The sequence below is a fragment of the Sceloporus undulatus genome, chromosome 6 (genome assembly GCF_019175285.1).
Source record: "Sceloporus undulatus isolate JIND9_A2432 ecotype Alabama chromosome 6, SceUnd_v1.1, whole genome shotgun sequence".
NCBI classification, from domain to species: domain Eukaryota; kingdom Metazoa; phylum Chordata; class Lepidosauria; order Squamata; family Phrynosomatidae; genus Sceloporus; species Sceloporus undulatus.
In genome coordinates this window covers 90,842,885-90,869,501 of record NC_056527.1, presented here as the reverse complement: position 1 = coordinate 90,869,501, position 26,617 = coordinate 90,842,885, and the positions used below count along the sequence as shown (strand labels likewise).

Genomic DNA, 26,617 nt, shown 5'->3' with positions numbered 1-26,617 from the left:
TGATTTTCATTGTGGTGGTCTTGAATCCTTAAATCATCCACAAATGCTATAGAACTGAAAGTATACACCAGTTTTTAGTATAAAACTCTTGTAGGCCCAAGTGAGAAATTTGTATTGTTTTGAAGAGTCACAGTCTTATATTTTTGTGTTTTTTTAAGGCCTAAGAAGATTCTGACCCTAGTTTGAGTGATCGTTCCTTCCACCATGGGGGAGCTCTTCCGGAGTGAAGAAATGACCCTCGCACAACTTTTTCTTCAGTCTGAAGCAGCATATTGTTGCGTCAGTGAACTGGGAGAACTTGGGAAGGTCCAATTTCGAGATGTAAGTATCTGCTACTTATATCTTCTGAGTTACTGTAGTAACTCAGTCCTTTGACTGTCAGTCCTTTGACTATTAGGTTCAAAAATAAGTTGACTTCCTCTGGCAGCAGTTGGAACCATTTCTGCTCTGTGTAGGTGCTAAGTGTTAATGGTGCTGCCTTTGGCTACAGGTGACTGTATTTTACCACCTATATCTTGATAAGACTTGTACTGATAAGTTTCTCTCTGATCAGTTGAAATTTTAGTCGATTTTCCATGACATCACAGTGGTTCAGCAAATGATAAGGAGGGCATTGAGACATACAAAAGGTTCTCGGTATCTCTCTGCGCACAGCTGTACATCATAGTAATTACACATTTTTATTGGCAGCTAAATCCAGATGTGAATGTGTTCCAACGTAAATTTGTTAACGAAGTCCGGAGGTGTGAAGAAATGGACAGGAAACTCCGTATGTCACTACTTCTTCTTGTTTTCTATTGTCTCTGTATAGATTTATAGACCTAAATCAATCTATGAGTCACCTAACCTTTTCTCACCTCCCACTATCTGTGCTGAACATTACAGTCTATGTTGTTGCCCACTGCAAAACCTAGTATAGGAGCCAGCCCATAAGAAATGTAATAAACGATATGACTGCTAACTACAAGTTAGATTGTAAAACAGATTGCATGCATGACCACTGGAAGCCTAGGAAGTTGTTATTTTGCAAAAACTGACCCAGCTTTCAGAAATGCTTAGCTAAAATATGAAGAGAGTGATTTGTGGTATTCTGATCTCCAGGTGAATTTTATTAGGCTGCACATATACTATCGCTTCTCATTCATCCTGAAATTGCACAAAAGTTTATAAAATATTATCCATCTTTTTATGGGTGGTGTTTAACTTTTTTGTTTCATACCTATTATTTAAAACAGATAGATTTTCAGAGATTTGTGTGTGGGATGGTGCAGGAACGCAGCAGAAGTTCAGTTGTAGGATTGGATTGGCAGGAGCTTGGGAATTCCTTTCTTTTTCTTACTCGATATTGTCCTTGAGTGTCTTCATCATGATAACTCTGTTTCCTCACCTCCCTCAGGATTTGTGGAAAAGGAGATTAAAAAGGCCAATATTCCCATCACAGACACTGGTGAGAATCCAGAGGTGCCATTTCCTCGTGACATGATTGATTTAGAGGTAAAGAATGCAATTCCTAAGGGGTTTTTGTAAGTCTTTGCATCTTGGAATATCTTGGTGTTTTACAAAGCTCTAGCATCTCTTGCTGTAGAGTGGGCAGTTAAAAGTCAAACTGAATAAGATGAGGTGTAGGAAGAAATAATCAGGAAAACTAGCTTGTGAAGAGAGTGTCTGAGAGTATTCTATAGTCGGAGGGAATGCTATGTGAAACATCTAGATTTTGCAGATACTTTTTGTAAAAGATGTGGCATATGGTAATAACATGTATATATTGAAAGTATGTATATCCTGCTGTCCTATGTCAAATCCCCAAGCTTCTGACTTGGAACAGACAAAACAATGTCCATTAAACGCTGTTATACTAAATTTTAATTGTGTTAAAACAGTATAGTGTAACATTTAAACTAAATAACGGCAAAGCTGACAGTTAAATTGTCATACCACCAGAGGCTCTCTGAAATGAGAGGATATTTATACTCTGTCAAAAAGCCATGAGGGAATAAGACAAGCAAACCACCTACTGGAGAAAATTCTAGAGCCTGGAGACAGTCACTGAAAAGGTTCCCTTCTGTATAGCCACATCCAACTTCATAGGGCAAGGGAACAGAAGGCAGTGCTTTTGTTCATCTAAATCAGGTTTTCCCCTCAGGTATGTTGGACTGCAGACCGTATCATCCTAGCTAGTATGGCTAAAGTTGTGCTGGGTTGAGGAACGCTGATCTAAATGATTGGAAAAGATTATTTAACAATGTAAAAAGTCTACATTGAAGTAGTGCTTGTAGAAAAAGCCTATGAAATACTATATGTTTTATAAATATCTGATTGATTAAGAAAAGAGAACTTTGAACTGATCAGACAATTAAATTTCAGTAACTGATTTATATAATTTGTACAAAGGGTGTCTATAGAAGAAAAGTTTATTTATCTTTAATCTAAATGTCAGGCTATGCAGTCTCATACTGCTTGTCCGTTTGGCTTTAGTGACCCTTTGGGCTGAGGTAGTCCATACAGTAAAAGATGCGTTGCAGGATGTTGGCAGTTAATCCTTTCTTGTTTCCTTCTTTTCCCCCATCTTAGGCAAACTTTGAGAAGATTGAAAATGAGCTCAAAGAGATCAACACCAACCAAGAAGCCTTGAAAAGGAACTTCCTAGAGTTGACAGAATTAAAATTCATACTGCGCAAAACTCAGCAATTTTTTGATGAGGTCAGAATATCGTATATTTTTGCCGCTTATGCAGCTGGGCCAGCCCATCACCACATTCCTTCTTGAGAATGCTTGTTTATGTTGCAGTTTTGGGGCAGAGATGTCTATCTTTAGTTCTGAGAAATTTCTACAAATTATTTTTCATGATTCATGTAAATATGCAAGCTGACCACCCCATGGCTTCATTATCTGCAGTTTGTGATAGCGAAAAGTTCCTTGCGTAAGCAAAAAAAAAAAAGTCCCAGACAGTTGTCAAATACTTGTCAGTTGTCAATTAGAAGTACACGATCCTGTAAGATCTCTAAAAAGATCCCTGGGGTCTGCTGTAGAGCCCATTGTCAGCCTTGGAAAAAACAGGATGAAAAATACCTATCTAGATTCCTAGTTTGTTTGGTTCATAATTTTATGCATCTGTAAAGCCAGTGTGGCATAGTGGTTTGAGTGCAGGACTACAACTGGAGGACAGGGTTTGATTCCCAGCTTGGCCATGAAGCCCACTGGGTGACTTTGGGCAGGTCACATTCTGTCAGCCTAAGGAAAGGCAATGGCAGACCCCCCCTAAAAAAAATCTTGCTAAGAAAATCCCATGATGGTTCTTGCTTTAGGGTTGCCATAAAGTCTGAAATGACTACAACACACACACATAGAAGATTGGATGCTTAGAACATCTCCAGTCTTGGTCCTTATAGCCAGACAGGAGATAGGAGATCATGTATCCATTTTATTCTACAGTATATTTTTCATTGTACAGTGTTAAGGCAGGTGAGTGAGAGGCTACACATTGCTATGCCTAAGCCTTACATAGGTGTCAAACTAGGAGGCCCTTATGTACCCCAGACCTGCTCCTGAAAAGAACATGCACTCCCAAGTTTCTAGGCACCTGGGTGGGTCACCTATCCCTGATTTTTCCAGCCGTTTTCAGTAGGGAAAGTGAATCAGCAAGGATTGCTGAGAGATCAATTAAAGAATGGTATAAACAAAGCCAAATTAATGGTTTGCAAAAGGCTGCACTTACATATTATAAAGGGATAGAACACATTCAGATTTAGGGTCTTAAATCTTAATCACTAAAGATACTGAGTGAATTAAGAGGCATTGTGTAAGAGATTGTGATGTTTTATGGTAGTTTGAGCTTTGCTAGTGGCCTGTAATGTATAGTCAATTGACACAACCTCTTAATTAAACACTCCAAACAAAATTGATTCATAATATAAGCTAAGGGGCTCCCTGCACTAATTCAGTCCTTCGCTTGCTTTGAGGCTAATCCAGTCAGGAAGATGATCAGTAATGTGTCTGGGTGCTTTCTCTTAAAGTGTTGAGTATCACTTTGCAGATTGTGACCTTTGGGGCTGGGCTTGGCAACTGCCTCTTTCAGAAATACATTTCTTGCACTTTGGAAAATTAAGTTACTAACCATCACAACTGTGGAAAAATACTTGAAAACGTAGTGCTTGGGAAACCATCCAATGTCGGTGCAGCTTTTGCTTGGCTGATTTTTCTTTCTCTTGGCAACATACTTCTGTGCAAGTTAATGTTGAACCTTGTGTGTTGCTGGAGAACTAACATAACTGACATACCTCTCCGGTCTTTCTGAAAAACAGCCATATGTTGGATTACACAGCACTAGCCGCTAAATGTTGATTTTAGGTCAATGGTGCTGATTTTGTATAAATATTGCTTTAATTATAGCTGTATCTCATTTTCAATGCAGTATTCAGCAGCCTGAGTGTACTGTGACTTTGAATCCTTCGGACTTTGCTGGACACACAATTTCCCTGAATGCTGTTATAAGCTACACATATGTCTAAAAAAAGTCTGAAACACAAGACTTGTTCTTAAAAATATCAAACATTTACCTGCAGATAAGCACTCCAGTTTTCTACATACAGGGCCTTTCTGTGGGTGGACAAATACTCTGTCACGTAAATGCTGCTTGGGTTTTGAACTGGTACAGTCTAACTTTTCTGGGCCTCACTTGTCTTTTAGCGTCACAAGTAGAATGGTGCTGTATGGACGGTGTCACACACTGAAAGTAGCAGTTGCCTGCGCAAAGTCTCTCGTTAATGTTTTCAGTATTTGGAACTATCTAAGCAACTGTTTAGATTAGCCAGCTCAGTGTGAACATTATGCACTGTGTAACTTTCCACTGAAATGCAGCTTCCACAGAGTCATGAGTTACTTCATGTTTATTCTTTGAGCAACTTCATATAAACAGGCAGTGGTTCATTGGTGAACCAAATTTGAGGGGGTACTTTTTAAGGTGGCACAGCCTAGTTGTTGCTTCATCTTCCATTTATTATTTTTTGCTACTGAGAGTCTTGTTGCTTCCAGCATTTGAAAACTTTTTAAATTGTTGGGGGGAAATTTGTGAAATATTGGTAATTTTACAGCAAGAAATGGTTTGCAAGGCAAGTCTTTTATCTGAAGACTCTTTGTCAGAAAGGGAGTGACCCTTGCTGAAGTGTTTGCCAGTATAGCTATTTCTTGCCTGTCAAAAAACAATGCAATGGTTTTGATTCTGTTAACTGGTGATCCTTTTCTCAGTCTTCATATTCTTACTTAGTGAAAAACAGAGAAAAAGAGGAGTAATATCTTTGGATCTAATAGCCATAAGTGTCCCAGAATAGCTTGGAAGAAGACTGGAAAAGTAATGGTTAATGGCATGCAGTTCCCATCTCCTTCCTCTGATTTCTTTCTTTTTCTTTAACCATCTGCAGTCTTTATTTCTCATTCTGCATCTGTTCCTCTCATTGGTGGTCCTTGCTGCAGGTGTTGAAAATTGTGGAAAGTGTATCTGTGTTCAGTCTTCTTGTTTGCTCAAAGGCTACTTGTATGTATCAGAAGGACCTTGAGTTGTTTGGCCTGCAGAATTGTCTTTTAAGGGTGATTTCAGAGCAGGAATATTTTCTCTTGGTTCCTTTTTTAAAATTATGGTATTGCTGCTGTTACTTGACAATAGAAATACTGATATGGGCCTAAATATAGTTGTTAGTTCATCTAGAATGGGCCCATTGAATCTAGTGGGAACTTGGTCAGCACATATAAATTCCACTGACTCGGTTGATCTGATGCACTTAAGCCTGTCCTCAGCTCCTGTCGAAGAAAAATAACATCACCGTAACTGCCAGTATGAATTCCCTTTGATTCTGACATTTGCCTTCTTTAGCAATGAGCAGATTGTAAAGTCTATCAGGGAGTTCATGGCAAAAATGAACAGGCAGAGGAGATGGAAATCCTGGGGAAATACAAGTTTTGAAATGAGACTGAACCTCTTTGCCTCTTATTGGCTTTTTAAAAAAAATATGTCTGACTCTCTGCAATGATATTAAAATAACCTTTTTTTGCATTGGCAAATACAACTCAAGGTCCTTCATCTGGAAATTCATGTGTCTTTTTTGTGTGTGTTGGAATAGTTCTGTTTTGGAATATAGTGGCATTTATTTTCTGCTTTCTTTGTTGTGCTTCTTGGTGAAGACACAATCAGCAGGGAACTTCAGCATGGTAGAAGGCACAAAGGCAGCAGGGTCAGAAGGGAGTTTGAAGGGAGGTGAACTTGTATATTATGAAAGTAGCGTAGGGTAGAGGGGGAAAAAATAAATCTAAGAATTTGAACTCATTCACTTAATCCATTACTTTTTGCACAGAGAATTGTGTGAGTCCTGTGTCTGGATTTGCACAAAACAGCAATGGCTTTATTGGACCAACCAAAATGCCCAAAATATATCATGCAAGGTTCACTGGCTTCATCAGGTAAAAGCCAGGAGAAGAAAAGATAAACAGTTTGAGTCATAGACTTACATTTGTCTCGGACAAACTTCTGTTGTCTGTAAAAATGATCTAGAGGGGTATCAGTGTAGGGAGAGGCTACTCCCCTTCTTTGTCATGTGGGGAGCAAGAACAAAGGACAATAAAACACAGGCAATAAAATTTCTAATCCATTAGCAGCAGCAAAGTAACTTCCATTGAGATCCAGGCAAAATCTGTTCACTGTGGGGCTGAGATCCAAAACACACTGCAGAAATAATCCTGTTTGAGACCACCTTAACTGCCCTGACTCAGTGATAGAGAATCTAGGAACTGTATTTTTGTGAGACATTTAGCCGCCTCTGTCAGAAAGCTGTAGTGCCACAATAAACTACAATTCTCAGATTTCTCTAGCACTGAGCCAGAGTAGTTAAAGTGGTCTCTAACTGGATTATTTCTGCAGTGTGTTTTGAATGTAACTATCACTTTCTTAGGTCAAGATTTAATTTCTCAAGAAGTCTCTTTACTTTTATATCTGGAAAAACATTTAGATGCAATATAGGTAAAAATTGGCAATTATAGCCTAAATGAAAGATTTTTTAACCTTTGTTGGAGGTAAAAATTTCAAAGAATTAAGTCCTAGTCCAATAGCTCCTCTAGTTATAATTGCAGCAAAATTCAGTATCTTCAAATTCAGGAAACATTTTCAATATCATAAGCAGAGCAAGTTTAGACTCAGGGGGAAAGTAGAGAGAAGCTAGGAGGAATATTAACCAAAGATATGCATACGACACCATACTACTAGCAGAATACAACAAAGAGTTGGTACAACTACTAAAGAAAGTCAAAGAAGAAAGTGCTAAGGTAGGCTTAATGTTGAACATTAAGACAATAAAAACAATGACCACAGATGAATTCATCCTATATGATGCAGAAGTCAAAATAGTAAAAGGTTTCCCAGATAAACCACTGACCAATATGGAGACTGTGGTCAAGAGATCAGAAGAATAGGAATGAGAAGGGCAGCTATGAAAGAACTAAACAAGATCCGGAAGTGCAAAGATATAAAACTGTACACCAAAATTACCATATGTACTTGACTGTAATTAGGGATTTTGATATGACTCGTGGATAAGTCAAGGGTAACCTTTCCTCCCCCTCCACAGTGCAGCTGTCCCCATGGAGGACCTCTGGAGGACACCCAAGTTGAGGAAGAGGAGGAGGAGGGAAGCAAATGTTTTCCTCCTAAGCCTTTCCCCAGCTCTGTTGTCCCTTTGGAGGATCTCTGGAGGACACCCGAGCTGAGGAAGGAGGGGGAAGTAAAAGTTTGTCTCCCATGCCCTTCCTCAGCGAAGCTGTCCCTTCAGAGGTCCTCTGGAGGACACCCGAGCTCAGGGAGTAGGGGGAAACGAACGTTTGCCTCCCAAGTCTTTCTTCATCCCAACTGTCCGTTTGGAGGATTTCTTCAGGAAGACACCCATGTTGAGGATGAGTTGGGCAAAACAAACCTTTACCTCTAAGCCATTCCTCAACTGGGCTGTTCCTTCAGGAGACAGTGGGCTGCAGAAAACACTTGAGGGGCAAGCCTGTTACTGTATTGCCCTGTATATAAGTCGACCCAGGTTTTTTGGATCACCTTTTCGGCATAAATTTCTCGTCTTATAGTCAAGTATATATGGTAGGATAATTCAGGCTATTGTATTCCCCATCACCATGTATGATGTGAGAGCTGGATAGTGATGAAAGCAAACAGAAAAGATCAACTTATGTGAGATGTGGTGCTGGACAAGAGTGCTAAAGATACCGTAGACAGCCAAAAAGACAAACAAATGGGTCTGAGAACAGATCAAGCCCAAACTCTCCCTGGAAGCCATGATGATGAAACTGAAGCTGTTGTACTTTGGCCACATCTAGAGGAGGCATGACATGGATCCTACGTGCCTGTGGACTGACCTTATATTAGCTAGAATAAAGCTAGGAAAGATAGAATGCAGTAGAAAGAGAGAGAGAGCATTATTAGATGGTTAGATTGAATCAAGGAGGTCATGGGCCTGAACCTGCAGGACCTGAGCAGAATAGTTAAGGATAGGAGATCGTGAAGATGTCTCATTCACTGGGGTGCCATGAGTTGAAACTGACTCACAATCAAAATTATCAATAAAAGCTGTGTTGGTCATGCAGCAGAATACAACAAAATTCCAAATCCACAAAACAGTGATACCTTTATTGGACCAATCAAAATGCATCTTAACTGGCAACAGAATAAGATATGAGACAAAATGTAGGCCAATATTGACTCCAATATTGTTGCGGTACAGATCTCCCAAAAAGGGTGGTCTCCCGGCCCCCCCCCCCCCCCCCTTCCAGGGAAGCTGCAGCCGCCAAACTGCGGGGCTTCCCTGCGGTGGAAAAAGAACCCACAAAAAGTGGGTTCTTTTTACGCCGCAGCTGCCATGCAGATGCCGTGTGGCGCTTGCATAACAATGGCAGTGCCGATTGTTACGCAAGGGTGCCACCATTTTGACCCCCTCATCACGTGCTAGAGTTGAGGGACATCTGGAAGCGCCACCCCGAGGCAACCCTAGCACATGATGAGGGCATGCTTCAGGCCCCATATGTACCAGGTCATTGTCACTTTTTTTCTCTGGTGTAATTTTAACATCTTTGCCTGATGAAGAAACCATTGAAGCTTTGAAAGTTTGAATGATGTATTTTGTACATTTTGATTGGCCCAATAAACTATTGCTGTTTTTGTGGATCTTGTGGCCATCACAGCTGCCCCTGAATGTTTCTTGTGCCTGGATTTGTGACATGAAAGTTGTTACATACATAATATAGAAGTGATAAATTAGATTCGCAGAGTCTCCCTCTTAAAGGAAGTACATGGTTCTGTGCTATCTGGAAGTAGTATAGAAGTCCACAAAGATCTGGAGGTGGTAACACTTGATTATATACTGTAATGAATTGTCTTTTTGAAAGGATATAATTGTAGAGCAAAGAAGGAATTGGGAGAGTAGGAGGACATATTTGCCAGAGAAACATTAGTATGATTTGATTTAGACAGCATGATAAACCAGCATTTGGAATGAGGCAGGTTGCTGATGCGTGCAGCTCTGACACTCCCATTCTAAAAGGGAGGCTAAATAAATCAAGGACCTTATTTTTTTCTGATGCTTGGATCTGGTGTTCTAGCTTCTCTCTCTCTAGAAAAGCCAATGGCATGTGGTTCTGGCTTGTTTGGAGAGAGATGAGCTAATAAACAAACCACAGACAGAAGGTCTATGACGTGTTTGTTTAGCTGTTCCCAACTTTTCCAGAAATGATTGATTCTGGCTGATGGTAGATTCTGAACATGGCCTATATTACCCTCAAAAGCTTAACAGATTTGGCAGTTCAAGATCTATTGTAAGGAGTCCTTTTGCACCTTGGTTGACAAATCAGTGTCCCTGTTTTGCTACACTGATCTTGTGGCTTGTTTTGTGGCCTGATGTATGTCTTCCAAATTATATCAAAAGGGCACTTGCCTCAGTTTTCAGCAGCCTTTGCATGCATCAGGAGGTAGGAAACTATTCCCCCCATCCTAGTTTTGTATGCTTCTTTTCTTTAAAATACTTCTCTTTACTTTGTGGGCTGTCAAGGTAGAAATTATTGTAACTGTTTTCTCATGTTAATGCTGCATCTGAAGATATGGCATCAACATCCTTCTTGAGCTGTATCATTAGTGGTTGTGCAAGTTAAGTTCCCAGCTTACAGAGTGAAATTAATGTATATATTCCTATCTATTTCAGTAACCATAAAGGTGCTATACAGATGTGTAAAATATTCCAAGTCATGTTTGCTTTGAAAGGAAACATGTTGTGAGTATTGGGCAACAAAGCACTTTATCAGAGAGCCATCTGAACTGAAGAAGATATAAATTGCTTTTTGCCAAAGCAAGACATAAGTTATCTTGTTCCTCTTCAGATCAGTTTACAAAACAGAGCTTGTCATATAACCAAAGCTCTTGTATTCTCTGAAAGCATAGAATCAGGTAGGTTTCTGTATGGCTGAAGAATCTTGACTTCAATTTTTAAAAACAAAACAAAACAGGTTTTCAGTCCTTCTGACTATGAAAATATACTTGGATGTGCCATTGACTAAACCATCTGAAATCCGAGAAGCTACTACTAAGAAAACAGCATGATAGGGTCACCATAGTAAGAAATGACTTGAAGGCACACAACAGAGGATTGCTAATTTCTATCAGCTAGGCCTTCAGTGTCCTTGTCTCCCTTTGACTAGTAAAATTACTATTAATTATACAAAATAGTAACATTTTGTAATAAGTTATGCAAAGCAGGAAATCATACAGATTTGTGTTAATTAATGTAGCAGATTTTGCTTGGATGTTTTTGACCTTGGTATCCAGCATACAATTAAGCATCATGGCATCTTTTCCCCCTTAACAATTTATCTCACTGCAACTAGCCAGGAAAAATCCACTGGGAAATACCTGCTAAATTCACTCAAGACAGAAGAAGTGCTCAGAGCATTTCCAATGGTTAAGCTTCAAATCTAGCTTTCGTTAATATAGAACAAGGATGGGCGTCAAATAATTCTCCAGGTATTGTCAGTTTTGAGCTCCCAGCAGTCCTAGCCAGCATGGCTAGGAGCTGCAGTCCAATAATAGCTGGAGGCTTCAGTCCTGGCATAAAGCAGTGTTTTATTTTTTGCTGTTTCAGCCTGAAACTCAAAGTATATATAGTACTGTTTAGTGTGGAGTGCTTGGCCCAATAATCTATATATCTTAGTGCAACTTCTCAGTTGCTTTTCGCCTCATTTTCTGGAGCATCTTCATTGATAGCAGTAGCATGCACTGTTACAAACCTTCCCTGCCCTTCACAGTAGGACAGAGAAGTGACATAAGTCTCAATCAAACCGTTGCCTTTAAAGGGAAACAAACAAACAAACCCCAAAGACCCTCTTTCCTGAGCCTGGTTGGGAACTGTTTCTTTCCCATCATAATACTGTGGAGCTTAACTTGCAATCCAGAGCAGCTTTTGCCCAGTGGAAAAGACTGGTGTGTTTCATAAGCACCTTGCTTCTTTCCTTCTGTTGATTTTCCACAGATTCCTTGCTCACCTTTTCATATTTTCATTGAGCCTTCTCTTGTCTCTTATTTTCTCGCTTGTCTTTTCTGTCTTTGCTTCTGTTCATTCATCTCCTGGTTCCTCATCCTCCTGCATGCCACTAACTAGTTTCATTAGATATTAATTGATTTGTGAATTCAGGCTGAATTGCATCATCAGCAGATGGCGGATCCCGACTTGTTGGAGGAGTCTTCGTCACTACTAGAGCCTAGCGAGATGGGAAGAGGAACCCCACTGCGACTGGGGTATGTATTATTTTCCTGTTTTAGCAATAGTCATTGGCTGCTTTGTAGACTCTCAGAACTGATGTGACTAGTTAAGGTATTAGGATTTTGACCTGGATTCCTTCATCTTGGCTTTTTGTCCAGGTGACTTGAAGATAACGGGCCAATCATTTTAGATGTCAGGTCTGTTATATTTCTGCTCAAGCTGTGAATTTAATTACTGTGTATTAGATCAAAATTAAGTTGAATATTATGCCAATTGTTTAATTAAAACTGGAAACTTTAATATATGTCCATATTTAATACTATCAAAATATAAAGATGTTTTGAAAACCTGGTGTGTTTTAGCACTAAAGCTAAATTGCTGCCTTGGCTGTTTTTAGGAGAGGAAATTCACCCTTGGGGGAGGGGCAAAAATGTTCAGAGACTTTGGAGGCATTGTTTGCAGGGTATGTGTGGCATTTTTGCCCACCTATCTGATTTCCTACAGGTCTGACATTATGCTTCATATTTCCTACTCTTCCCCCCCCCCCCCCATACGCAAAGGGATCTAGCAGCACCTTTGAGACTAACTTGTAGCATAAGCTATTACAGTGCACCCACTGTCAGTGTATCTTGACAAGTTACCATATCACAGGTTGCGTCAACAAAACTAGTCCCACCTGCTGCTGTGGGAGATTTGCAACTTCTGGAGCTTCTGCCTAGCCACTATGAAAGCCAGATTAATTTTTATTTTTTGCGATTTGGTCAAGATTGCTTTCTCCATATGGGTTTTCTCATCAGTATGTGTTTTTAATAGATGGAATCCTCCAGTAATTCTCTGCTTTCTTTAACAATAAAGCTTGTTTAGATTTTGTTCTGACAGCTCAGTGGTATTTATTACTTTTGCTCAGTTCAGACATTATTCCAGACCAGGGGTGTCACTTGGGGGATGAAGGGGTATGGACCATAGCAGGTGACACCTAACCTTTGGCAGAAATGGGCTTTGGCATTTGCCTGCTTCCCTTTAAAATGCTTTAAGAGATGGTAGGAGTGGGGTGAAGCTCACCGGGAGGAGAAAGGACAGGGCTCAGAATTTTTTAAAATTAAAATTTCAAATTTTTAACTTAAAAAATAAAAAAATATATATTTTTAAATTTTCTTGGAAAACATTACATTTTAACCAAATAACCACTATGCTTTTTTCCAGCCCAAGAAGGAGAAGCATTTTGCTGCTGCTTCTTGGCCTGGAAAAATGCCAGATCAGGGCTGCAGCATGTGGTTGCTATTGCCCTGATCTGGCGATCAAAGTGGCAGCATCTGTTTTGTCCCTTGCTTGGTTTGGGATGCTCTCTGAACTTTCTTTTTATAGCTACAAAATGGGGCTTTATATCCCTGAAAGTTTTCTTGTAGGTCCTATGTTGACAGTTACCTTGTTCTGACACATTATGCCCTTTCCTTTTGCTTTTCACTTCTGTGTTCAGATTTGTGGCTGGTGTCATTAGCCGTGAGAGGATCCCTACCTTCGAACGTATGCTGTGGAGGGTGTGCCGTGGAAACGTCTTCTTGCGTCAAGCTGAAATTGAAAATCCATTGGAAGATCCAGTAACGGTATATAAGCCATTTCTGTAGCAGCAAGCTGCTATTCTTTGTCATGCCAAAAGCTTTCAGATATTAATGTATTGTTTTTCTTAATAAGAGACTGATTAAAACTTGATTTCTGCTGTGGGCTGGGAAAAAGGCTTATTTTAACTGGGGTTGAAATGAAAGAAGTTCTTAGTTTGATTTGAATAGTACACCCTATTTATGTGAGGGCTTGTGAAAGAAATTGGCATTTCTTTCTGTTAAAAAATGTGAATCATCTGGTATGTCAGTATCTTCAAAAATATAATTCGTTTTTAAAAATCCAACACAAATGGATCAGCTAAAGAACTGAATAATTTATCAGATGGATTTAAATAAGTATTTGTATACTTTGTTGTATGTGTTCTATATATTTAAATCTGGCCTGCATTTTAAATATGACTGCTTAATTCAGAAGTGGGCCACATGTGGTTCTGCAAGGCCTCTTTTGCAAACCCAAGTTGACCTGAAAATGTGCTCTAAAGTTTAGTGGTTAAACATTGGTGTCAGACTACAAAACCATATTTAAAATGTTTTGTACTTTTATACTGTGCTGATGAGTTTTGTAGATGAGGGCATGACCTGTAGCAGGTACCAGGCGGGGAATTGGCCCCCAGCCCTGTGAGTGTTATGTACCGCATCTTAACAGATTCTGAAACTATGTGATACTTTTTGTTACAGCTCTGTTAGCTCAGGCTGCTAGTGTTATGATCAAGATTTTTATTGCGTTTGTAACATGGCTAAGAATAATTTTTTGTTAAGAGTAAGTTTCCTGTTTGAAGAGATCAGCTAATCTGAGCCAATTTTCAATGCCAAATCTAATTCTGAGTGTTCATACTTGGCCGTGGAACATGGAAAGGAGTGAAGTAGGTGTGAGGGAGGCTTTTTATCTATTGATAGCATCATTCAGGAGTGAATGGTGGACAGTGCCATAGGGAAAAGTAGGCAGAACCCCCTTCCTTCCTTCCTTCCTTCCTTCCTTCCTTCCTTTCTTTCTCTCTCTCTCTGCCCAGTCACTGCCATGGTGGGGGTGGGGGGTGGGCGAGTAGGACGCTTCTTCTGGAGTTCTGGACTTCTTGCTTGCTTTTGAGGGTTAACTACTCTTGTCACGAAGCTTATACAGAGTGTGTTTTCTCAATCTTTGAGTAATGGCAGTCTTCTGGGACTGGAGTTTAGTTATTTCAAGTTTGACCTTCCAGGCAGATTTGGTGCTCTTACCTCTAATTTTAAAATCTGAGCCTTAGATGCAGTAATTAAAGTAAAAATTGATTTTTTGAAAAGTTCTTAGAAAGATGCAAGATAGTGAGAGGTATCCAGGAGTTGGGAGGGAGACTTTCTGCCCCCTTCTTTCGGGATCTTAATCCCAACTAATTTTCTTCCATCACGTGTCCACTGATGTCCTAAATAATCAGTTTGCATCATGCACATACTGATATAAGTTATGCAATCCACTGTTTTTTCTTGAAGTACAATCCCAGTTTTGTCTTGAAGAAGGCATTCTGATTCATACTCCCTCTATGGATGGATTAAGTTCTAATGGCAAAAAAACTTGCACATAGTGCTATGATTCTCATCAGGATTGTGCAAAAATTTCCTGATTGAGGTGGCCCAGCATCTTGCTTGAACAAATACAGGAAGGGGGGAATTGCTATCTCAGCCTAGCCAGCAGCCTGAGGAATGCATCTTTAGACTCCCTAGAGAGTTCAAAGGTTGGACTGCAAAGTGCATCATAGACATCAGTTCCTTTCCATTCACTTCTTTTCCTTCTGACTGGTTACTCCAGAGGCAGCTGCTTGATTTATCTGCCTGGGTTCTCTGGTTACATTAGGATTCCTCTAACCTTCAAAGTTCATTAGCTGAATTGAAAACACCCCTCCACTTTCTTCTGTGGAGTGACAGTGAGCCCTCCAATGGGACTATTTGATACTCTTTCTGGAGTGGTTGTGAGGGTTTGAAACAGAAGTAGATAAATTTTGAAGTCCACCTTAGTGCTTCAGAAGTGGTTCTTGAAAGTCATGAAGGTCCTGTCACGGCCAAATCCACTTGCAAGTTATCCTGACAACTATTTTATGGCCTTTAACTATACAGAGGCTGCTGTGGTGTGTGGAGTTAAGGGCTATAATATGGCTGTGGGGACAACCCTTAGGATAAATTCTGCAGCAGTGAGACTGTCACAGCTTTCAAGAAACACTTAAGACATTCTTCAAAATTTATCCATCTCTGTTTCAGACTTGCACGAGTCTCAGAATTTGCCCTCATTGTAGGTCTCCTGGTGGCCGTATTCGGTATACAAAAGGAAGAGATGATATTCATGAAATTAATAATTAAGCTGTAAATTTTTTTAAAAAAAAACAACACACACAAAATCCAAAAATGGATCTCTGATTTTGATCTTGTTTGTCAGCTACCACTCTTGAGGTTCTACACTTGCAGTTTGCATTTGAATAAGAATTGCTGTCTGTCAATGAGTCTGGAAGGAGGTGTGTGGAGGCAGGGTTGTTTCTTTGTTTTGCTTATCTTTTCTGTGCATGGCTAGGTTGATTTACTTGAGTTCTCTAGAGCCATTGGGCTATTATGGATCAAATTATATAGTTCCATTATTGGAGGTTGGTGTAGAGGAGCAGACTCATTTTTTGAGATAGTGAAGTGCCTAAAATATCTCTTCTTTCATAGCACTCATGAGATTGTTGCTGGTATGCCATGTTCCATGAAAAATGTTTTTGTTTTAGCTAAGGCACTGTTGTATTTTATTTCCTCAGGCTGTTTTGCAGGGAGCTTAAGCTAATCTACATTTTTCATGTAGACTTCCTCTTCATTTTCCCCCTCACAACATCCATGTGAGGTAGGCTAAGTTGAGGTACAACACAGAGAATTTAATGGCTAAACAGAAAATTTGAACCAGTCATCCCAGTACAATCTGCTAATTATACTGGTTAATGAATAGCCCAGTACTACTAGTGCTTTAAGGCTTCGACACCAAACATTAATTTTGTTACTGCCATGAATATTCTCTCTGCATCAGTTTCTTGTCCTTTCTAGGGTGACTACGTGCACAAGTCTGTGTTCATTATTTTCTTCCAAGGTGACCAACTGAAGAACAGAGTCAAAAAGATCTGTGAAGGGTAAGCATGTTGAAGTAAGGGATTCTTTGTTTCTCATTTGAGTCCAAGCAGGCTTTATTATAACTCATCTGAGTTCTGTTTCTTTGAAATACAATTGATATAACAGCCTGTCTATTATCAGCCACTTTTCATATAGAGCTGGCTTTCACATTGCAAGCATCCCTTTATCTTAGTCATATAATTTCTTTGTCCCTGAGTAGCTCATGTGTCTTTCAGATTCCGGGCTTCTCTCTATCCCTGTCCAGAAACACCACAGGAAAGGAAGGAAATGGCTGCTGGCGTTAACACCAGGATTGATGATCTTCAGATGGTATAACTGGTGATGGGAATAAGAGAGGGAGGGGTTTTTGTTACCTCTTTATTATACTGGTTTTGCCTCTGAGTTTTCAGTTCTCTGCTGTGGCTTCCTGTATTTTGGCAGATTTGTCTATACACCCACAATGTAATATGGAATGTATTCTTATTTATCTAAGTCAAGGATGGCAATTGTGCACCCTTCTGAATATTGTTGAACTTCAATTCCCAACATTCCATATCACTGGCTCTTGGAAGTTGCATTGCAGTCCAACAACGTCTGAAATGTTGCAGTGTTCCCACACACCAAATAGACACATGTTCTGGATCTGATACATAAATGCCAGTTGTTTCTAGACCTAGGAGTGGCATTAAATAGTATCTTATTGTGCCTTTTCTATGAGAGTTTGGAAGGTTTGGCAGTCCCTTTAAGTCACCTGTACTGCTGCTGTGTGTATTTCTTGAGAAGGCAATATAGATAAACCATTCCCCTTCCTCTATTTAATAGGCTCCTCTGGTGCACTCTTTGGCAGTTGCATACACAATTGAGATTTTAGGGTAGGAATTATGTGTGTGATGGTTCAGGTTCAAGCTGGCCAACAACAAATGAGAGCTGTATGTTGTTAATTTGTTTTCCTGTACTTGTGTGACCACTTAAGGTTGTAGCATTTTCTAGTATAGTAGCTCTGGTCCAAGAAAATTGAGGCCCAGTCATAGAATTTTTTAAAAAAATAATCTTAATGGTGTCATCAGATTCTCTCAGATTTTTTTGACACTGAGTAGACATTCATGTATTAGATACTTTCTTAAACAGGTTCAGTCTGCCTTCTGACCTCAGTATATGACTGAGGTAGGCTTGTAGTATTGACAGGCTGTCTTTTTCTAGTGACTGATAGGTGACAGTTTTCATTGTTCAATATCTTAGGACTTTGTGGCTTTTGATACTTTAGAATGTTACTACTTGCTACTCAGTTTGAAACCTCATTATGTGCTGACTCTCTGTTGGTTCTGTTCCTTTGGCTGAATGCTGAAGGTAGTCTTGAGAGCCCCTCCACTTGCTAGGTGGGCAACTGAGGTTCTCCTCAGGAAGTGAGTTTATTCATTATTGACCTGTTGGAGCAGATGTGCAGCCTGTGGGTGATGTTGCATCTTGTTTTGCTGCTTTTGTAACCAGTAGTTACTGTGTGGAGGTGTGTCTTATCAGCTGAAACCAAAATACGAGCCCCACCCATTCTTGGAAAATAAAGATTTTGCTAACAGTCATGGGCATCTTTGTAACCCTGGATACAGGCTAAGACAAGTTTGTTCTCCAATGAATGCTTTGTTTAACTGATATGGAATACTGTAGTCTACTTATAGGAATTAGGAGGCACTGATCTGACCAGTGTTGCTAGAGTTACATGCTGATTAGATTTTGGTTAGTTTCTAAGTTCAGTTCAGTTAGCATTGATCCCTGAAGACTTGGAATCAGCAGATCTTGGAAGAGCATTTATCCTGTCCAGCATGTATTCTATGGCAGAGGTCCTGATGAAAAGCCTATTCATAACAGAATAATTGCAGATCATAACAGGGCTTACATACGCATTGCAAGAAGGCAATAAGATTGTCAATATACCTCTCAACTAGGTTTCAGAGAGTGTAGAAGTACTCAATTTCAAGTACAGTAAAAAGAGCATCTTACTGTGGCTTCTGAAGTGGTAATATTGCTGTAGCCTTGTCATGAAGTTATTTTATGTCAATGAGAGCCACAGAGGACAAGTTCAGGCATGGATCGTTTTTTAAAAAATAAAAAACAGAAGTTCTGAGACCATCTGGTCTCTCTGTCCTCCCCCGTCCCCCCATATTACAAGAAATCTGCTTCATTCATGCAGATTTCCACAGTTATTTTCCCTTATGTCAGTCTTTCTAGCAAGTAGTACCAGGTGTACGGAAGGGATAAAACATCCCTTAGTGGAAATATACATTCTTTTATTTGAAATAGTTATAGGAGAGGCTTTGGGAAGAGTCAAGAATGTGTTTGTTTATGGGTAAAATGGAAAAATGTAGTAGCATTACTGGAACAGTGGAGCTAGTGAGCAGGGGTGGTCTTTTCCACTCCCATTTTCTTTACCACTCTCTCTTGGACTTCAGCAGAATATCTTATTGATATGAAAGGGCTGTCCATGTTTTTCATTTTGTGGGTAATATACCATGGAAATAATTCACCCTCTTGTGAGAACTGAATGTGCTGTGAACCTTGGCTTTCTAAATGCTGAACAAAGAGAGTAGAAATTGAGTGTGTAGATTGTGTGGGTGCACAGATAAAGTTTAAAGTGCATTATGTCAGAGAGAATTGTATAGCACTGCCATAGATTATAAGATGAAGACATAATGTTTGACATGCCTCCTTCGTTTTCTCCTTTGTTAGACACAGAATAAACAATTCACATTAAGGATCTGTACAGCCATATTATTTTATCTTATTTACATGGGGAAGCCAATTATCTAGGTGACATTTGACATAATTAACAAAGTTAAAACCAACAACAATATAATCAGATTCCACCAATCATAAAATCAGCATTCTTTTTTTCCCTTTCTGAGTGCAGATTTTGCACTCAGTGGTTTTAGTTCCAGATTTTTATATCCGTTCTAGATGCAGACCCTTTAGCTCTAACTGTGAATAAATGCAAGGGGCACTTTTCATAAAGCCCCGAGCCTGGCCTTAGAAGACATGTCCCCCTTTCCTATGGCAGGTGCTGAACCAAACAGAGGATCATCGGCAGAGGGTCCTGCAAGCTGCTGCCAAGAATGTCCGTGTCTGGTTCATAAAGGTTCGCAAGATGAAGGCAATCTACCACACCTTAAACCTCTGCAATATTGATGTGACCCAGAAATGCCTCATTGCTGAAGTTTGGTGTCCTGTTGCTGACCTTGACTCCATTCAGTTTGCCCTCAGGCGTGGCACAGTAAGTACAACTCATAGCTCTCCAATTCTGTCCTAAAACTATTGCTGTCACACACTTTAGATAAATATGTGTAAAGTGCAGGCAAATACATGTTTCAGACAAATTTCATCCAAAACAAGTCTAGGGAAATTTGTGTTTCAGAAGCAAAATTTGCTTCTCTTACTGGGAAACCTGTTTGGGGAGCAGAGATGTCTGAATGGATTGCAGAAGGCAGTATTTGGTTGCTTCTCTGTATGCATGCACTTTGGTAAATACAGTTATGTTTCTTTTTCCACTCCTGCTTTCAACCCTTCTGTGGGTATTTTAGCATCACCACATTTAAAAGGGCCACACTGCATTGGGAATCCTTATTTAGAATGCTCTCTTGTCCTCGCCAACTTGCAGCAGGAGGTGAGCACAGTGCTCTTGCTTGAAACATGTCCAGTTTTGAAAACACACAGCCTTTAGTCTACATTCCTCAGCTCTTACTGGAGAGGACATTTGCTTAGATTTTTGGCCTTTGAGAAGGGCACACCCATGGCATAGATTCATTTTCTGATTCAGACAGGATTCCCTTTGGCCTGAGGACAACTGACTCCTAGTTTTGAAATTCTTTGGTTGGTTATCTTTTCCTTCTCCTAAGAGGACACTGGCTACTTTGACATACACTGTGTGCATTTGCATGTGTGTTTTGACTTAATGCTCAGACTTGTAAAAAGCATGCAGGGTAAAAAAATTAACTGGGACCGTAATGGAGTCCGCTAATTCGTTTGCTAGTTGAGGCTCAGGGAGAAATTTTTGTCTGGTCTCTTTTTCTTATTCCTTTTTGAATGAAATCTTCTCATGTAACTTGAATCCACCAAAAGCAAAAGCAGCACCACAGGGAGCTTCAAAAGACAACCTGTAGCCACTTTCTATATAATTGACAAAGGTTTGTGCATGTTTCTGTGTGTGTGTGTGTGTGTGTGTGAGAGAGAGAGAGAGAGAGAGGGGGGGGAGATATTAGGACTTCTCCTCCACTGTAAGTTATTTTCTTTAATACCTTGTCTGTTTATGGTTTACAGGAGCACAGTGGATCCACTGTCCCCTCCATCCTAAACAGGATGCAGACCAACCAGACGCCCCCCACATACAATAAAACCAACAAGTTCACTGCTGGATTTCAAAATATAGTAGATGCCTATGGGATTGGGACTTACCGTGAGATCAATCCAGGTAATGTTGTGTGGGATACCAAAACACTCTTTACTTCAAGCCTGTGATGTATTCTTAAAGAAGCATTCTGTCCTATGCACAGTGACATCCTGAATGTATAGATGAAATCTGATGTGTGTGTGGATGTGTGGATGGGGCCAGGTGGATTGAGGTACCAAAGGGTACACAGATAATAGTTCTTTTCTCTCCCTGTTCCATTATGGGCCTACATAATGTATTGAAACCCTTTAATTTTCTGTAGAAATAGGGATGTGAAATAGTCCCTGCCAACTCATCTCCAGAGCCCTGCAAAATCACAGTGGCTGAGGCATAGAAGGAGAGGAGAAACTGGCTGCTTCTTCCTTTACCCTCTTTTGTTTTCCCTCCTGTTGCCTCAAATGAGAGGGAATTTAATTATACCAGCATCTGGCTTGGCATAGAATGCAGGCCAATTTGAGGCTATGTCTAGGAAATGAAAGATTTTAGGATCCTGCAAATCTTCTACCTTTCTTTCTTTTATCTTTCTCTCCCTCTTAGTGTAGGAACACTTTCTTTTCATCCTGTCATCCCTTCATTGACCTCAAAGGGAGCACAGAATTTGTAGGTTAAATACTAAATTTCCAAGAACATCCAAACAGTGATACCTTTATTGGACTAACCAAAATGCACAATTACATGTTGCAAGCTTTCCAAGTCACACTGGCTTCTTCATCAGGCAAACAGGAGAAAGAAATAAAAGATGTTAGTCATAGTCCTGCATTTTCTGTTTTTGGTCATTGTTCAGATGATAGGGAGGTAAGATGGTAGGGAGGTAGATGGTAAGCTTGCAACATGTAATTGTACATTTTGGTTGGGCCAATGAAGGTAACATTGTTTGGATGTTATTGGATTTGCTATATGGCCAACACGACTACCCTAGATATTTTTTAAATTTCCAAGAGTTTATAAAGTAATTTCTAAAACATACTACTATTCAAAATGATTCATTGAAGAATGAGGGAAAATCTTCAAAGATCATCTTTAAACTACAATATAAAACACCCGTAATAAAACACTATACCACTATAGCAAAAATGACATAAATAAAACCAAAAACACAGTTCAAACCACAAAAAAATGATTTATAGGGGTTGGCTACAAAAATATAATGTACTCCAAAGAGTTTCACATACTGCATAAATGCAATGATTATTGCCTTTCTGCAGGCACGTCTTCCTTCTAATAAAATTGTTTTATTTATCTGTCTGATGTGGTGTTGTAATAAAAATTTGTATCTCTTGCTTCATCTTTTTGTAAGAGTGCTCACAGAGAATATATAGACTTATTCAGCATCTAGTACCAAAAGTCCAGGAGCGTAGTGCTAAGAATAGTCTAAGAAGCCTACAAACAGGGCATGGTGAATATAACAATGACTAGTGGTGGGTAATCATAGGTATACTGCCTCTAGGTACAGAAAGCTCCATTTCTGCTTATCATATACTGTACATACTTATGTATAAGTTGACCTCATGTATAAGTCAAGGATAGGCTTTTGGGGTCAGAATTATGGATTTTGCTATGGCTCATGGATAAATTGAGGGTAAAACCTAGGGGCATGTAACAAACAAATATTTTCCTCCTTTTAAAAGTGCATAGAAGGAACATACTTACGAAGAGAAGGAGAGGATGCTTCTGAGGAGTTACAATCGGGAAGTGAAAATGGCTTTGTTGATCTTAAAATTTCTACATCTATCCCAATACAGATAAGGAAGAATATAAATGAGGGGGGGAAAGTGTGTGTGTGTTCCCTCTACAGTGAAACCTGCAACAAAAATTGCCATAGGCATGAGCCCAGTCCTCTTCCTCACCTTCTTTTTTCAGCCCAGGTGGGTTCTGTAGCAACATGGGGGAGCCTGAAGAGAGACTGCAACATCCATTTTTAATAGGGGCTTACTGTATAAGCCTCTCTGCAGAGAGACTGTCAAGCCTCATGAGGGTTATACATTATGCCCCTATTAAAAATGACCACCAGTTTCTCTTTTGGTTCCTTCACATTGCTGCTGAATGTGGCTCAGGCCAAAAAAAGGTGAGGTCGGAGGGAAGTGAGGGGGGCCTACCTTTCTTTCTCCAGTTTGCGCAAGGGAGGGGTAATGGGGTGGGAGAGCTCCTGTCACCCCCTGCCATGCCAAGAAGGGCTTCTCTTCTCTGCCTCTTGTCACTGCCTTCATGTTGGATCTCTGTTCCGGCATTGACTTGTGTAGAAGTTTGCCCAGGTTTTTTTTTTTTGGTCAGGTTTTTTTTTTTTTTTTTGGTCAGACTTTGTTTTCTGACTTAATGATATGCTATATATACATTTATGTATATGTAATGTGGAATTTTCTGTCATTAAAATGGAACCATCCACATCTAAGATGAGGAGGTGTCAGCAGGTCTGAGGACATTCCAAGGCTTGTAAAATTGTGAAGTTGAAGGCTTCCATAGTATTTTGTCTAGAACATGGCCTCATAGCCTGAAAAACCCACAAAAAACTATGTTTGTAAACTTATTTGCAAAAAGAAAGAGCAAATCTTGAAGTGGGTACAGGCACAACAGCTTAGTAGGGACTAGCTCACCGGCTCAGATCAGTAGGCTCATTGGATACTTCAGTGGTGTTGGGGCTTGGAAATGGGGTGTCTTCAATCCTTCACATCACGCTATAGCATTTTGTTGCAGGTTTCACTGAAGAACACAAGGGAAATTGTAAGGGAAGAAGATGGGGTGTATCAGAAATGGCATAGTTGGTAGAACCCTGAGTAGTGTTCTGTGCTGTGCTGATGACTTCCTCATTTTGCTGATAAGATAACAAATAGTTGTCAGTAGGCTGCGTCTCCATGAATTTCTCTTAAGAGTTTTTAAAAGCAGGCAGTTATGCTAGTTCATATGCAGTAGGGGATAGGAAAAAGAAATATATTGGAGATGACAAATAAATGGGTCTGAGAGTAAATTAAACCTGAGCTCTCAACTAGAGGTTAAAATGACTAAACTGAGGGTATTGTACTTTGGACATACCATGGGATGATATAATTCATTGGGAACTGAATTATAATACTGGATAAAGTTGAAATCAGTAGTAAAAGTGGAAGACCACTTCAAAAATACTTACTTCAAAAATACATACCAAAAAACAGCTCAATTAAAGCAGTTGTTGCCATAAATTTGCAATATTTGAATAGGGCTGTTAATAACAGGGCTCTTGGAGGACTGTCATTCACAGAGTCACTATAAGTCAAAACTTCATTTGATGGCACATAACAACAACAAAAATCAGAATAGGAAGTTTCTTACCAGTTTAACTTTGCTTTTCGTGCTGTTTCTTTTTACCCTGAGTACAGTCTTTTCCTTAATGCAGTAGCCCACTGTGAGAAGATAGCCTCCTTAAAGCAGATAGATTAGGTTTTTGCAGGAGAGAAAGAAAGCTGTGTTACAGCTGATCTGACCACTGAGAAGGAGAAATAGCTGAACTGGCATGTCAGCTTACTGTTTAATCAAATTGGAAGCAGTATGACATTCATTTCCTCACACGAGTTCTGTTTTCACACTACTTGTGGTATATTAAAGTTTTTCCCCACCCAGACTGAATTTGTGAATTAAGCTTTTTCTAAACCAACATTAGCTCCTGCAAGAATGTCCAGTTTTTCAGGTTATACAGTAGAATAGATGTTGCATCCCACAGAAACCTGGAATGGGAAGATGAGGTAATCTGAGGAGTCTATTGGGATAGGAAATACAGTAAAGTGGGAATGCGTGTGTTCCAGAATCATAAACATTTTCATCTTGATAAATCTTAAGTATTTTTTTAAATATCTGGTGCATTAACTAACTGCTAGTTAGGTTCTCAGCAATTGATCTTCAGTGTATATTAAACCAACTTATAAGTGCTGGGCCCATTATCAGGATCTGCTGGGGTCTGACACTGTCCAGTAGATTTTCCTTTTCCACTACATGTTATGTGTTGTTCTGTGATGTGATAATATTCACTCTTGCATCCTTTCCAGCTCCATACACAATCATTACCTTCCCATTCCTGTTTGCTGTGATGTTTGGGGATCTCGGCCATGGTATTCTTATGACGCTTTTTGCTGTGTGGATGGTGATCAGGGAGAGCCGAATTCTGTCACAGAAGAGCGACAATGAGGTAATGAGACCAGCCTCAACTCGAGGTGGGCTGCAAGGAAGGTAATAGATGCAAAAATGGGAAGTAGTCTGTTGTTTTTTTTATCAAGCACTTTGGTACATTAGGTGATCAAATAGACCCAAATGAAGGTATATTTTCCTTCTGATCATAGGGTGTATCCACACTGCAGAACTAAAACAGTTTGACACCACTTTGGGTACCATAATTCTGTCCTACAGAATCCTGGGATTTGTGATGAGGTATTTGTGAAGTATTCAGCCTGGCCTGGCAAAGAATTCTTGTGCCTTACCAAACTACAAATCCCAGGATTCTGTAGGATAGTGTCATGGCAGTTAAACTGATGTCAAACTGCTTTAATTCTGCAGTGTGGATACACCCATAGTTCCTGCAACCTTTATTTCTGAGCATTTAAAATTTTATCCACGAAAGAAGTTTTAGACACTGTCAGTGAATTTTGAGATATGCACAGTAGAGAGCTAGAGAAGGGTAGGGATGTCAACAAGCTTAATTTTAGTTTCTTCTGAACTTAGATTTATTCAGAATTTGGTTTCACATTCAGATTTGAAAGAGCTTCAGACTCCTTTGCAAAGCTATGCAAGATCTAAGGGTGTGTTTTTTTTCTTGCTTCATTTTCTGGAACAAAGCAGTTCACAGGCATTCCCAGTACATGCACTGTCTTTGTAGATCTGGACCAAGGGACACCCAAGCAGTTGAATGAAATAGAGGAAGCTATTTCTCCAATTGTTCCTGGGACTGCAGTGTCTTTTTGTTTAGTTTTCAGACACAATGTCTTGGGTATAGATTGCCAGTCATTTTTTAAAAACTTCCTTGCCTTGTTCCCACCCCAAATTCTCTTTATCTACCTTGTTAATCTTTCAGATGTTCAGCATGATTTTCAGTGGCCGGTACATCATTCTCCTGATGGGCTGTTTTTCCATTTATACTGGCCTGATTTACAATGATTGCTTCTCAAAGTCACTCAACATGTTTGGCTCTTCCTGGAGTGTTCGGCCCATGTTTTCATCTAAAGGCAACTGGTCGTAAGTGATGTGATGTGATGCTTGTGAAGGCAGGAGCCTTGAAAATGCTTGGCAAGGCGGCCTGAGCAATGGGTTTTGGGCAGGTGTGGTGCCAGCAACATGGATGGGATGACAACAAGGGATATCTTTTACAACACATACTTTCTCTGTGCAGAATTTTAAAAGTTGTGCTGCATTCCCTTCCTTGATACCGTGTAGTGAAATTCTTGTGCTTGTGCTTTCCATCTCAATTTTTCACCATACTCTTTTCCACACAGAGAAGACCTTCTTCGAGAGTATCCTGTGCTTCAAGTCAATCCTGCTGTTGAAGGTGTCTTTGGTGGACCATACCCCTTTGGCATAGATCCGGTAAGAGGCCTCATTTCCTGTTCCTCCTGTCTTTTCTTTTCTACTTTGTCTGTCCTACTTTTTTCTGCAGCCTTTCATTGTCTTCCTTATTTCTATTGGTATCATTTCTGACTTGTGAAATTGTGGCCCTAATTAATGGT

The 26,617-nt window shown here is 39.8% G+C and overlaps 1 protein-coding gene across 10 annotated transcripts in view; it reads left to right on the top strand.

Annotated features, from left to right (window-relative positions):
• ATP6V0A1 (ATPase H+ transporting V0 subunit a1) overlaps positions 1–26,617 on the top strand; it is a 55,138-nt gene that overhangs the window by 4,155 nt on the left and 24,366 nt on the right. For 5 of the 10 annotated variants that reach the window (XM_042474070.1, XM_042474076.1, XM_042474074.1 and 2 more), the window contains exons 2-14: positions 159–321; positions 691–769; positions 1,397–1,494; positions 2,572–2,700; positions 11,715–11,818; positions 13,261–13,387; positions 16,439–16,521; positions 16,738–16,831; positions 19,551–19,763; positions 20,807–20,957; positions 24,950–25,089; positions 25,969–26,129; positions 26,387–26,477. In XM_042474070.1, the coding sequence (XP_042330004.1) occupies positions 205–321; positions 691–769; positions 1,397–1,494; positions 2,572–2,700; positions 11,715–11,818; positions 13,261–13,387; positions 16,439–16,521; positions 16,738–16,831; positions 19,551–19,763; positions 20,807–20,957; positions 24,950–25,089; positions 25,969–26,129; positions 26,387–26,477 (1,587 nt within the window). In that variant the 5' untranslated portion in view covers positions 159–204. The remainder of the gene's footprint in view (positions 1–158; positions 322–690; positions 770–1,396; positions 1,495–2,571; positions 2,701–11,714; positions 11,819–13,260; positions 13,388–16,438; positions 16,522–16,737; positions 16,832–19,550; positions 19,764–20,806; positions 20,958–24,949; positions 25,090–25,968; positions 26,130–26,386; positions 26,478–26,617) is intronic. The other 5 variants (XM_042474079.1, XM_042474078.1, XM_042474073.1 and 2 more) reach the window with 2 other exon arrangements.